The sequence below is a fragment of the Podarcis erhardii genome (genome assembly GCF_964252035.2).
Source record: "Podarcis erhardii genome assembly, chromosome: 3".
NCBI lineage: Eukaryota > Metazoa > Chordata > Lepidosauria > Squamata > Lacertidae > Podarcis > Podarcis erhardii.
This window is the reverse complement of record NC_138507.1, coordinates 87,061,298-87,074,147: the sequence shown is the minus strand read 5'-3', so window position 1 is coordinate 87,074,147 and position 12,850 is coordinate 87,061,298. Positions and strand designations below refer to the sequence as shown.

Below are 12,850 nucleotides of genomic sequence, written 5' to 3'. Positions count from 1 at the left end.
GAAGGAATTTTTTGTTTTGAGAAAGTAAAGAGATAGAAGTTCTACAACAAAATAAACAAGCTCAGCACATTAAATGGAATGAAGTTGGTTGCACAGCATGGCAGAAGAGTTCTCTGACTTTCTTCTCGAATGCATGAGAAACCTGGCATTGACTTGAAAATGGTTACCAAGATTGTAAAATACTGTGCTTTCAGTGTCCGGGCTGGAATTTTTTAGCTAACCATTTTTTATGATCTGAATTAACATTTACTGCTTCCGCGTCCCTGAAAAGGGAACAGTGTCGCAATCTGCGAAGGACGGGATTAAACGTTACATGGAAGAAGAAGAAGGGGGGAAAAAAAACAACAACGAGGCACTACACTTCTGTAAAACAAGAAAATCCTTAATAAAAAATATTTTTTTAAAAAAAAATCACCTGCTTTGCTGGGGATTCTGGGAGTTGTAGGAACAGAGATTTCGTCCTAGGGAAGCGGCGCTGCTATAGGCGGAAGGGATTGCATGACGCGAGGTGCCCTAATTTGCATGACTGGTCACTATTGGCCAGAGATTCAGGGAACCTCGTTCTCCCTGTCGCGACAGCTAGACGCTTGTAGGGTTTAAGATCCACTCCGGGAAGCACTTCGTCTCCAGAGCCTCAACATGTCCGAGCAAGGGGAGCCCGTCGGCCTCACCGATGAAGCCGCCTTCAGCGTCTGCTCCGACCCTCATCCCAGCACGAAGGTAAAGCGAGGAGATGATTTTTAATGTGTGCATATATAAAATGGAGGGAGGGTTGCTTTTTGTAGGGGGCGCAGAATTGCAAAGCGTTGGGAAGTTGCATTAACTCCTTGCAAGGGGATCTCTCCCTCTCCCTTTGCAAGCGGCGTGCAAAAGAGACGGGCTCGGTTCTCTTTTCGGGCTTGGAGATACAGAGCCGAGGCAGGGCCCGCCAGCGATCGCCTTTCACCCGAATATTTGCGTGGCTGAACTTTAGCGCCGTGACCCGAAGGATCATATATCTCCCGGCATGCTTGAGCTCGCCGGCTATCGCGGTTTAGAGATCCCTGTGCGATCTGTTCTTGGTGCGGAGCTGTAGTCTTTCCTGGGAGAGTATATAGCGAGATCCTTTAACCCACGTTTGTCTTGCTTTAGCTGTTCGCCCAGGCCTATGCATTTCCATTTACTTGGAAATGCCCCACTAAGTAAAGCATTGTTCGCAGGGCTACTACACACGCTTTACTGAGAAATAAGCCTCGTTGAGTTTGTGTAGGATTTCAGCATAACTCGTGTAAGGTTGTGGCCTCGCTTGGGCTGCAACCCAGTGCACACCTAACCCATTCAACACAGTAGGACCGTTGAGAGAACCTGCTTGGAAATGTACTGCTAGTGGCTTTAAAATATAATTTCTTGCAATGCTTTTGCATGCATAGAAATAATCTGGAATAAAGACACTGTACTTCAGGCATAGGCAGACTCGGCTCTCCAGATGTTTTTGGGACTACAACTCCCATGATCCCTAGCTAACAGGACCTGTAGTCAGGGATGATGGGAATTGTAGTCCCAAAGTATCTGGAGGGCCGAGTTTGCCTATGCCTTCTCTACTTTAACCCCAAACAAAGCATTTTGCTCAGTCCCATTTGTTTCTGTGTCGGACTAGGACACAGAGTTTGACTGTTATTGCACAGTCATATGTATTTTAGAAACCATTCTGGAACTGTTGCATCTGCAACCCCAGTTTAAAATACTGTACAGGCAATTCCCAATTTACACAGGGGTTAGGTTTCAAGGCAAGTGTGTGTGTGTATAATTTATTTTCAATTTTAAAAAATCCAATATATGCCACATTGTATCAATACCAGATTACCCCACACATTTCTCATTAACATTAAAAAATAATCAAGAGCAACACATTTTTACACACACACACCCCAAATCCCCAGACTTCCCTCCACCCCCTCTTCTGGTTCTTTAAATAAACCAAATCATCTTACATTCCAGATCCCTTTACCCAATTTTCCAACTACTAAACAATTAAACTTGTGGTGTACAGCACAGATGTTTTAAACATTCAGACCATTTTATACATTACACAGCTATGCTTTCATGTTATTTCCCTTTCTAATTATCCTTACCATTCCTTTTTGCAAGCATTTAATCCATGTCTGCTGCTGTCCCAATTTATTTACAACCGCTGCCCCCCCCCCCGAAATAAAAACCATTTTCCAGGCTGTTATCCATTCTTTTTTTCCTACTTTGGCATATCTCCTCTGAAAAAGGCTTCCCATTAGGACAATTCCCCATTTTAGCCCTTCTTCCTTCCAAATTTCTCTCTGTCTCCACAGTTGTGATTTCACCCAAATTTCTCTATTTGCTGTCTGTACCCATATTTAAAGCTCCTTAAAGTCTCAGTTGTGTTTATTGAGCCAACCTCAAGCTTCTTCCTTCTTTTATTCTTCCCAACAGGAAATCTTATAATCCTCAGCAAAGCTCTTCATATACGTAGATTCTGGCGTATAAGACGACTTTTTAACCCCGGAGAAGAGGTTAAAAAGTCGGGGATTGTCTTATACGCCGGGTATGGGCGGTGCGGAGCGGAGCCCGCCCACTGCTGCTTCGGAAGCAGCAGCAATGGGCAGTGGGCTCTGTGCTGCGCGGCTTTCTCCCAGCACAGAGCTGCCCAGCGTATTAGGCGACTGGGCTTATAAGACGAACCCCCAAATTGCAGCTGCCAATTTGGGGGGTCGTCTAATAGGCTCAGTCGCCTAATATGCCGGAATCTACGGTATCTTAATCCAAGTCTTTTCTGCTGAGTTCCTCAACACAGTACAAAATTAAATTCCCAATTTTATAATCCATTAGTGATAATAATGCAATAATGATAGAGTTCAATTGTTAAGAACTTTCCTTTCCCCAACCATAAACGAAAGGTCTGAGACAGTGGTGTTAGGGCTCCCTGACTCTCCCAGGAGTCCGGCACCACCTTCCCTTTTCTGCCTCTCAACACAGCATCGTAGCCACTTTTAAAATCTCCTGATATTGACAATCAGTAAAGAATGGGTTTTGGTGGCTCATCAACAGACACTGGCCACAAGTTTTTAATAAAACTAGTTCTCTTACTTGCAGCTTTTTGCCACGTAACGTAATTTATCCAGAAATCGAAGGGTGGACCTCCTGTTTAAACCCTTCATGTATCGCCAAATCTAGTTAATTTAATCCAATCTGATTCTTCAATCAAAATTGTAGAAGATGCAAAATTCTCCTTACGCTCTTATTTCAGCTTGAATCTTTTTAGTTGAGAATCTCCTGCTGGTAATAGGCAGCTTGAAGCTTCATCCCATAGAGTCGCATTGCAGCTGAGAGTGCTCTCAACCTCTCTCCACCCACCCACCCCGCTTGCCCTTTGGCAGTGGTTTTCTCGGGGGAGATTTGGCGCTCTGCCGGGCCGCTTGACACTCTGCACACCTTTGGAGGCGCCTTGCCATGGCTCACTCACCTCTAACCTCTGTGGGCTCGGGTCTGTCAGACCCGCGCTCCCTATTCTGTCGGCAGGAAACCGGAAGTGAAATTGTGTATATTTGAAACACCGCTGGAAACGCTTGCAAACGCCCTCTAACCCTCTGGAAACCCTTAAAAAACCTTTTGAAAAAACAGTAACACTTGCCAGACATCATCTCTTCCTTCAAACCACCTTGCTCAAAATTATTCAAAAACCAAATTAATCAATTTGAGATGACTTCCCGTGTACTGGGTTTCAGGTTACAAAGTTCTTATTTCTTCCTGCTTTCATAATCTTAATTAATCCAATAACAACAGTTCCGGTCTTAATCCTTTGTTGACAGCCACTGGTTTCTTGACTTTCATTCAGAGTTAAAAGTAATAACTTTTATTTCTGCAAGCGGAATTTGTATCCAATAAATTTCCTGTGTGAGATGTTAATTCCGTTTGCTTCTTCATTTTCCCTGCTGTAATCCGATCATAAAAGGCATCTATGCGTCTACATTTTCACTTTTTCTCCTCTCAGATGATGTTATTTCCACTGCATCACTGCGCCATCTTAGTTTGTCTGAGCGAAGGTCTGTTCTTGCCACAACTCTTAACTACTTCCAAGTGGTGTACGAACTCAATTCTTGGATGTGGGCTATACATAACACTTTTGTTTCCTCGTAATTCCTAATAACAGTTTCAGTTAGTTCTGAATTAGTGAACATGTTTCTCCTCGGAATTGGATAAAATAAGGGTTTGCCATTTATGCTGCTGAAATCTCATAAATCCATTTCCCCATTTCTTTATATAATTTATTTTCTGAATGGTCTGAATTTATTTCAGAGAGAGTTTAAAATAGAGACTTTGATGTTCAAATCAAATGTTTGTGTTCCTCCGCCACCTACACAAAGATCTCAGCTGAGTGGTGATGTTTTTGCCACTGACAGTAGTAAGTGGAGAGCTTCAAAACAGGGTGTTTTGGGAACAGGGCACTGGCAGCGTTGGATTTAAAACATTGTGGGTCCTCTGAGAGGCCTAGTACTTCAGGCCTCTCAGTAATGCCAGCCTGGAGCTGTTGCAGTGAAATGGTAAGAAAAGCCATCCCTTTCTGCCCTTGCTGGCCAAGGTGGCCGTGTTTGGGATTTGGCAAAGACTATTGCCCTGCTCCCCCCCCCCCCCAAGTTTTGCTTGCAGTGTAACAAAACAGTCTTATGTCTACTCACTCACAAATGAGTCTTGCTCTAGGCAGTGAGGCTTACTCTTTAATAAGCATGTTTAGGATGGTAGCCTTTCACTTTAACTACATAATTTGTTCATCTGGCACTATTCACAGAACTGTAATAATCTTGAAGTCATTAACTGTATAGTTTCTGTACACTTTATGTTTTGTATGTGGAGCTCGAATTAACAAAATCATTCAAGTAAAAGCTACATTCCAGTGTTGAATGCCGTTCATGGTTGACAACAATTTAACAAGTTATATATTTCTGTAGGATTTTCTGCTACAACAGACGATGCTCAGGGTAAAAGATCCCAAAAAGTCTCTGGAGTTTTATACTAAGGTTCTCGGAATGACGTAAGTACCAACTGATTTTTTTGGCTGGCTCTTTTTTTTCTCATTAGCGTCTCACAATCGTCTGTTCTAAACTGCAAGCCTGCCAGTCCTGTAAAGATACGAGATTGGAGACATAATTGCATGACCTGCTTTTAGCATGGCTTAAGATGCAACAAATTTGAACAAGAATGTTTCTAAATATTTCATGTTGGTGATACAGAGCTTAACTGTGGGACATAAAAGTTCTGCCTCTCCTAGAACTGTGAAGTGATCCACACCATGGTGAACAAACTGCTCATCTACCTGCCCCACCAACTGGTAGAAACTGGTCAGAGATTAGAGCTTGGTAATGTTGCCTGTGAAACAGCATTCCTGAGTAGAAGTTACATGCCCTGGTGATTCTGAGTTCTCTCCACACCATGGAATTCTGTTTGCTGCTAGAGGGAGCAATGGGAGGTTGGAGAGGCCCTGTACTCTAGATCAGTGTTGGAAATTAGCCATGAGCCAGGCATATAGTTTGGGTCCAATTATGCCCATGTGGTGATCTCTGGATGCCAAGGTAGCAACTGATGAAAGCAAAATGTCACTTAGAGAAGGATCTGAAATCTTTTCTTTGGTGCCTGAATTTCTTTTATTCTGGGTTGCTTCTCTGATGTTTTAATGTGTTGTAAACAGCTTTGAGATTTGTTCTTTAAAATATAAAATGGTACAGTGGAGGCTCGGGTTGCGAATGTGATCTGTGCGGGATGCGCGTTTGCAACCTGCAGCATTCGAAACCCGTGTCTGTGCATGCACGGGTTGCAATTCGGCACTTCTGCGCATGTGCAAAGCGCGATTTAGTGTTTCTGCACGTGCGCGACTGCCGAAACCCAGAAGTAACCTGTTCCGGTACTTCCGGGTTTCGGCGGTCCGTAACCTGAAAAAACGCAACCTGAAGCGGCTGTAACCCGAGGTATGACTGTATAGAAATGAAATGAATAATAGCAATAACAATAACAAAACTTTCTAAAGAAAAAAAGGCACCTAGACATAGAGCCTTAGCGGTGGTTGGTTTGGATTGCTGTCCAAGTAAGCATGCCGAAAAAACACGCTGTGCACTTTTTAAAATTAAAAGGCAAACAGCCCCAACTATTTGTTTGCGTCTTCTTGCCTATGGCATACACATGGGACATGGTACTGTATTGTCCCATAAATGGCAGTGCTGAGAGTATCATGTTCTGCATTTCTGGCAGTCTTGTTGTAACTATGAAGAACAGCAGCAAATGTTGACTTTCTAGACTACAGTAATTGAGTATGTTAGTCTTCTGCAGTAAAAACACCAAATTACCTTGTGGCGCTATAAAAATAGATTATTGTCTAAGTTTTCTTTTGATCTATCTCTGAAGTGGATTCTTGTCTGCAAAAGCTTGAATCATCATAAATTTGTTACCCTTTAAGGTGACACAAGGCTTATATTTTCTAAATGTTCATAACTTTTTTGACATGAACATGAGAACTTGATAACACACTCACCAAAGACATTCTAAGTTTTGTAATCTCTGCTTTTCTCACATAAATTTAATTTCAAGATGTTTCTCTTCTAGCCTACTCAACAAGTTTGACTTCCCTGCTATGAAGTTCTCCCTCTACTTCTTGGCTTACGAAGATAAAAATGATATTCCAAAAGATAAAAAAGAGGGAATTGCGTGGACTCTGTCTAGAAAGGGCGTATTAGAACTGACGCAGTGAGTGTTAAAACTGTGTTCTCTAAATCATGTTTTTTCCTTGTATTTTGATTATTCTGCTGGTTATTAATATAGTTGAAGCAGCGTTTGACTTTCTTGTGAGCAGAGTGCCTTTCTTACACACCAGCTAACTTTAGGTGTTCACCTAAACCCTCCTGCACATTCAAACTGGAGTGGACTGTCCCAGATTACACATGAAATGCAGAAGTAGCAGCTACAGAATGAAAATTACTCCTAGCAAATGTTTAGTTTACAAAGTTTAAAATGTGGCAAGAGGTACAGAATTGTTTGTGACAGCAAAGAAGTTGTGTTCATTATACCAACTCTGCTTCTCAAAGCATATGCTTGTCACTTAACACTGAAATAAAATGCACATATTTGGCATATGTTGCAAATCATAACAAAATCTATTTTGGTGCTTGTCAATATGTCACCATATGATGTTAGTGTGAAAATGAAAGCATATCCAGAATGTTTTGACTAAAATGTTAGGCATCAGTAGATGCTAAGAATAAATCGTAATATATTCTTGTCACTTAACTGCAACAAAACTCCCCCTCAAATGTCTAGTACAGTGTACATGGCTGGAAGCAGAGCACTGATTAAATAATAGACTGAACTTTGCCTGCGCCTTCCCTTATTTCGGTGCTAAGACAAGCTTGTTTGTCGCTCTCTGAAATTGCATTTGAGACTTTTTGATTTGGTGTGCTTTTTGTGATTAATGAAGGGGCAGCACTAGAGAGTAGGAGCAATGCCTGAGATTGTCCTTTCTGTTTCACTACTATTGCCCCCATCTACACTATGCTTTTGAAGCAGTATCCTGGAATCTGTAGTTTGTAGTGGATGCTGAGCATTATTAGGAGACACCTATTCCCCCCACAGAGCTACAGTTCCCTGAGTGGTTTAAACAGTCAGTCTTTCTTCCCAGGGGAACTTTGGGAACCTCAAAACATGGTTCCGCAGAAGAAAATGGTCGGTTGAGCTACATTGCTTCTGTCAGGCCAGTTTCTGACAAAAAGTTTACAACATTTGCCAGCTCTTTTTCAAGTTATGAAAAAAGATCCTGTTTGTCCTCCAAATTCCTTCTAGGTTCTTATGGGTTTTTTTCACACACCTATCCTGGAATTCCATTCCATTATACTTCATAGTGTTTTGTTTTGTTTTGTCATTTCCCCCCACATCTGCTCTAGCATTTCTACGATGCAACTGGTTTTTGATGCTGATTCTTCAGTCTTCCATCTTCTTGGCCTTAGTTTGCTTTGAGCAAAACATAATTACAAATATAAAATGGTTCTAATATTTGTCAATGAAGTGAAAAGACTTCCTTCAATAAAATGGCTTTTTCAAGTGAATAATGTTATATTAATATCATCTTAATCCATGACTTAATATTTTGTTTAATGTTGATTCTAGTAACTTGGAAAGGTTCATCATTTTATCTGTTCATGTTGTATACCCCTGATGGCTGGGTCTCTTCTCCTCACAAGCACTGTTAAATGTTCTCTTTTGCTATTGTTATAACTGTGTTTATCACCATGCATTCTTATTTTTGTTCTTATGCTCTTTCCCTCCCCACCCCCCACACCCCTCTCCTTCTTTTCTAGCAACTGGGGCACTGAAAATGATGAGAGTCAGGCTTACCACAATGGCAATTCAGATCCCCGAGGATTCGGTATGTTGTAAAGCAGGGGTGGTTAGCCTTTTTAGGATCAAGGGCTGCATTGACCCATGGTCAGTCTCTTGCGGTGTAAAAGTGTAAAAGTGGGCATGGTCAATTAAAAAGGATACATTCTGCAGGGTGGGGGTGGGGATCTTGGAAATCACCAGAACAATTGGAAATCACCAGAACCGCTAGCCTTTGGAACCCAATCGCGGGGGGGGGGGGCAAAGGCCCCAGGCTTACCTTTTGGAGCAAGGAAGTCCAGCGACGTCCTTCCCGGAGAAGTTCTGGAGCCAAGTGAGGATCACCAATTAAGATCCACCCTCTATTGTGTGGGCAGGTAATCCCTCCCCTTACCTGGCCTGGTTTCCCTGGCAACGCTTCCCCCAGGTGGGATTGGACAACTCACTGGGGTAGGCGGGGACCTCCAGGTATCCCACCTGAGGGAAGGCAAAGCCTATGCTGATGGGGCCACTCCAGATCCAGGGCTGCACGCGTCCACGCAAAAGGCGCCCCCTGTTTTAAGTGGGGAGTGGTCATTCTGCAGGGTGGGGTTGGGGATCTTGGAAATCACCAGAACAAGTTGGAATCACAATAGGGTACCAGCAAGAATGGTCAGTAAAACTAAATAAATTATTATTATTATAATTTTAAATGACAAGTGGGCGGGGGGGGGTCTTGGAAGGTCACAAAAAGAGATTTTAGTATTACAATGGGTAACCTAAGGGAGTAGTCAGTAATTTTAAAAAACACTTTTTAAATTGGGAACATTTGCCTCAGGGTAAAAAGCCTCTTGGGGGAGGGGCAGATGCAGGCCGTGGTAAGTCAACCCTGTTGTAAAGAAAGCTGATGTGGGTAATGCTCACATTTCTTTTTCTTCCCGTGAATTTCAACAAAACCTATCTTAACTAGTAGATGCCAGGAACATAGGTGTAATCCAATTCCAGAGTTTTCACCAGGTTTTATAGACTTAAAGCTAACTGGGGTAATTGAACTTATTATAAAGGCAGAATAACTGGATTCATAATTACTTCAGAGAATTTGGCACAAAATCTTGAGAGCAATTTCTACATCTTGAGGAAGCAACAGCAGTTAAGGGTGTGTCTTGAATAAATGTGTGGATCTAGTGTACACGTTATTCTGCATCTTTCTCTTTCTGACTCACAGCTCTTTAGTAAGTGTTCCTCTAGGGAGGAAAAGAGTGCCATTTTCCTGTAGGTGCTCCAACTCCGATGGCAGTGACTCATAAACTGCAGACAATAGTGCTTTATTTCAGTTAAAGTTGGCTTTTCAGTTGTGTGTGCCCTGTTGCCCTTACCCTGTCCCCCGGTGCCCCACCAGTTTGGTTTGTCATGGGTGTTATTCCTGTCACATCATAGAGCTAGCCACAGTTGGTGAGCCTGTTTTAATGGAAAGGTGGCATAAAGCCAACTTAGATGGCTTCAGAAAGGGATGGGGAACCTGTGACCAGGTGTTGTTGGGACTATGACTTTCATCATCCCTCACTGTTGGACATGCTGACTGGGACTGATGGGAAGGCCATTAGTCCTGATGGGTATATGCTACCTCCAGGATCAGCAGCATGCATCTAAATATCTGTTGCTGTGGTCCAATTGTGTGAGAAGGATGTGGGATGTGATGATGTGGGATTCCCCATAGGCTTCACAGCTCATTGGCCACGGGGGGGGGGGGGCAGACAGATGCTGTGCAAGATAGGCATTGGGTCTAATTTAGCAGGGATCACTCTTAAGCAAATGTTTGATGAACAAACTATGAAATCCTCTCCCCCCCACAAAAACTATCAACCATTTAAAAGAAGAACTGAGGATGGCCAGCTTCTGCATTCTGTTTTCCTGTTGTTGTAGGGTCTGGAAGCATATTTTCACACAACATATCGCTGCGTAAGAGGTCAGATATCAACAAGCGCTTCACAGTGATTGTCACTGTGTACTCTGATGTAGCTCGGATTATGCATGCAATACCGTCCCCAGAGAACCATAACATACATTTATGCTTTGGTATAAATTAACTCTGTTATATTAAGTACACTTTCTACATTGTAACAAAAAAACTGATTTGCAATTGAGTTAAGAAAAGAAGGTTTTATTCACATTTCTATTAAAAGCATCATTGCCTTTGGTTACTTTGTTGTTTTTCAGGTCATATTGGAATTGCTGTTCCTGATGTAAATGCAGCTTGTAAAAGATTTGAGGAGCTGGGAGTGAAATTTGTCAAAAAACCAGACGATGGTAAGTCTTCGGTGTAAATAGTGGCTTTCAAATTTTATGTTGGCTCATGTTTGTTTACTTGTTTGCTTGCTAAACTAGTTTTAGAGGCTTGAAACATGAATGTGTTGAGGACTTTTTCTATTAAAGCTTATAAACTATATTTCTCTTTTGTAGGTAAAATGAAAGGACTTGCTTTTATCCAGGATCCTGATGGCTACTGGATTGAAATCCTGAATCCGAACCATATGATAAATATAATCCCGATCGGAAATACTGCGTAGTGATCTTGCCATCAAGAGACCGAAAATTCTTAACAATGTCCTCCTGATTTAACAAAAAGTTGTTCTAGTCATTCGCCAAATGATAAACAAATGGAAATAAACAGTATTCTCTTTCCCCTTGCTATGTCTGCAAAGGTAGGAGATGGGAAGCTTCCATTTCTAGCTTGTGGTGAGCTATACTTTGCCATTTTGACAATGCAGAAAGCTATGGTTTGCCACCCACAAACTTGGAAGTGTAAGCTTCTAATATCTTTTCCTAATGCACGAACAAATGCAAGGAGGATGCATATGAATGAGGCTTAGCGCTGCTTATTTTCATAAGAAAAGGCTATGGTTTGTGCTGACTGTATTTAAGAACCCACACGGTGGTGTGCACTTCCAAATGTACAACAGATAAACTGTGATTTTGAGCTGCTTATCTTTTGTCTTTGATCTGCACATTTCACAAGTTCTTTCCTGTCTGCACAGAGCAGCAGCATTTTGAGATGTATCAACAGTCATAACTGGTTTATCAGTGGTTTGTGAATTCAGATGTAATGGCAGACAATAATTAGTGCAAACCATGATTGAGCCTCACACAAGTTCACACATTTTTAAAAAGAAAATCCCATAGTTTGCCATACTGCTTTAATGTAGCCAGTATGTTCTGGAATTAGTTACTTGGTTTATCCTGCACAGAAATCATAATTGTAACCTTTTCGTAGCTGGCCACATTTTGTAGTATATTATGGCCAGATTCTTATTCTTAGTTAGTTTTTAGTTTTGGTATGCAATATGGCTGCAGTTGGATTATTTAAACATGCTGGCAAAATACAAGACTGTTTAGATCTTTCATGTTTTATGAACTGGAAGCAAATACTGAAGTCTTGCTCCTTTTCTCTTTGATGGTGGCAAAGCTGCATTTGTTGAGGATATTTATCATGACCCCTTCATGGGTGTATAAGACTACTTCAGCTGCAGTTACTAGTGATTAAGGCCCATTGAACTCGTGAGATATGCTTCTGAGTAAGACATATATAGAATTGCACTGTTAGTCTGCATTGTTCCTGAATCCAGTTGTTGCTTTGTGCCTTGAACCCAAGTGCACAAGTTACTATGAATGAAATGGCAGCGTGCAGTTAAAGATGAACAGACAAGTACTACACTTAAGGTATGAATGCTAGTTACAAGTGCTTGAAGTGGGGTAGGATGCCATCCCACTTTTCAGGCAGACATAATTCACTTTGGCTTAGCCATCCCATTTTGTTCCTCTCCCACTTCATGCACTGCTGTATATCACACCCACAGTTGCCCTTCAGGAGCTAGGTGGCATGATACGTATTTTCTTCTTAATATCAATTTTGTCTTGGTATACAGTAGCTCTAACATAAACTAAAGCCTAGATGTCTGAAATGTTAATGTACCACCTGTTGTGCTCTTTACCTGTCTTCAGTGGGTTTCTAGTTGTCTCCAAGCTCTCCCAAGGTTTACAAAACTGACACATGAACTAGTTGGTCTTCATCAGTGTTTAATTTGTATTGACACATTTAGACTATGCAATCCACACTTTGCCGAATAGCCCTGACTCAACTGTCTTTGTTAATTGGGGCATTGTTAGCAGCACTTTAGATCTCCTTTTGGGATTAACCAGCCTTGAGTGCAGTGTTGACATCAAATAATAATAATAAAAATATTTTCAAGATAAAAACTCTGTACGTCCTTCTTTTGTCAGAACACATGGAAGAATATGTAAATGAGGAACAAAGTGCCCTGCACCATTCTTCCCTTCCCCCCAAAAAACCTCTTCTTTTGGCACCCTCCCATGCAACTCTTCAGAATACTCTGCTTGCCTGAGAGGAAAGGAACAACTATAATGACTGTGAACAGAATTGCTGGCAGGGCTGAGTTTGTCTGGGTCACTTCACATAGGACAGAAGGAAGCGACCTTATACAAGCAGCTC

The 12,850-nt window shown here is 41.8% G+C and overlaps 1 protein-coding gene across 1 annotated transcript; it reads left to right on the top strand.

Annotated features, from left to right (window-relative positions):
* Nucleotides 1-550: 550 nt before the first annotated feature.
* Nucleotides 551-12,597, top strand: GLO1 (glyoxalase I). The gene is made up of 6 exons (XM_081854230.1): nucleotides 551-720; nucleotides 4,956-5,038; nucleotides 6,601-6,741; nucleotides 8,346-8,413; nucleotides 10,561-10,650; nucleotides 10,804-12,597. Exons 1-6 carry the CDS (start codon nucleotides 640-642, stop codon nucleotides 10,908-10,910), a joined length of 570 nt encoding a protein of 189 aa, XP_081710356.1. The 5' UTR covers nucleotides 551-639; the 3' UTR covers nucleotides 10,911-12,597.
* Nucleotides 12,598-12,850: the final 253 nt, after the last annotated feature.

Bases quoted from the DNA above. Each gene is read 5' to 3' on its own strand.
- GLO1 (XM_081854230.1), top strand. From the start codon at position 640: ATGTCCGAGCAAGGGGAGCCCGTCGGCCTCACCGATGAAGCCGCCTTC. The intron at 8,414-10,560 runs GTATGTTGTAAA...GTTGTTTTTCAG, and splicing joins TTCAGATCCCCGAGGATTCG to GTCATATTGGAATTGCTGTT. The intron at 10,651-10,803 runs GTAAGTCTTCGG...TCTCTTTTGTAG, and splicing joins TGTCAAAAAACCAGACGATG to GTAAAATGAAAGGACTTGCT.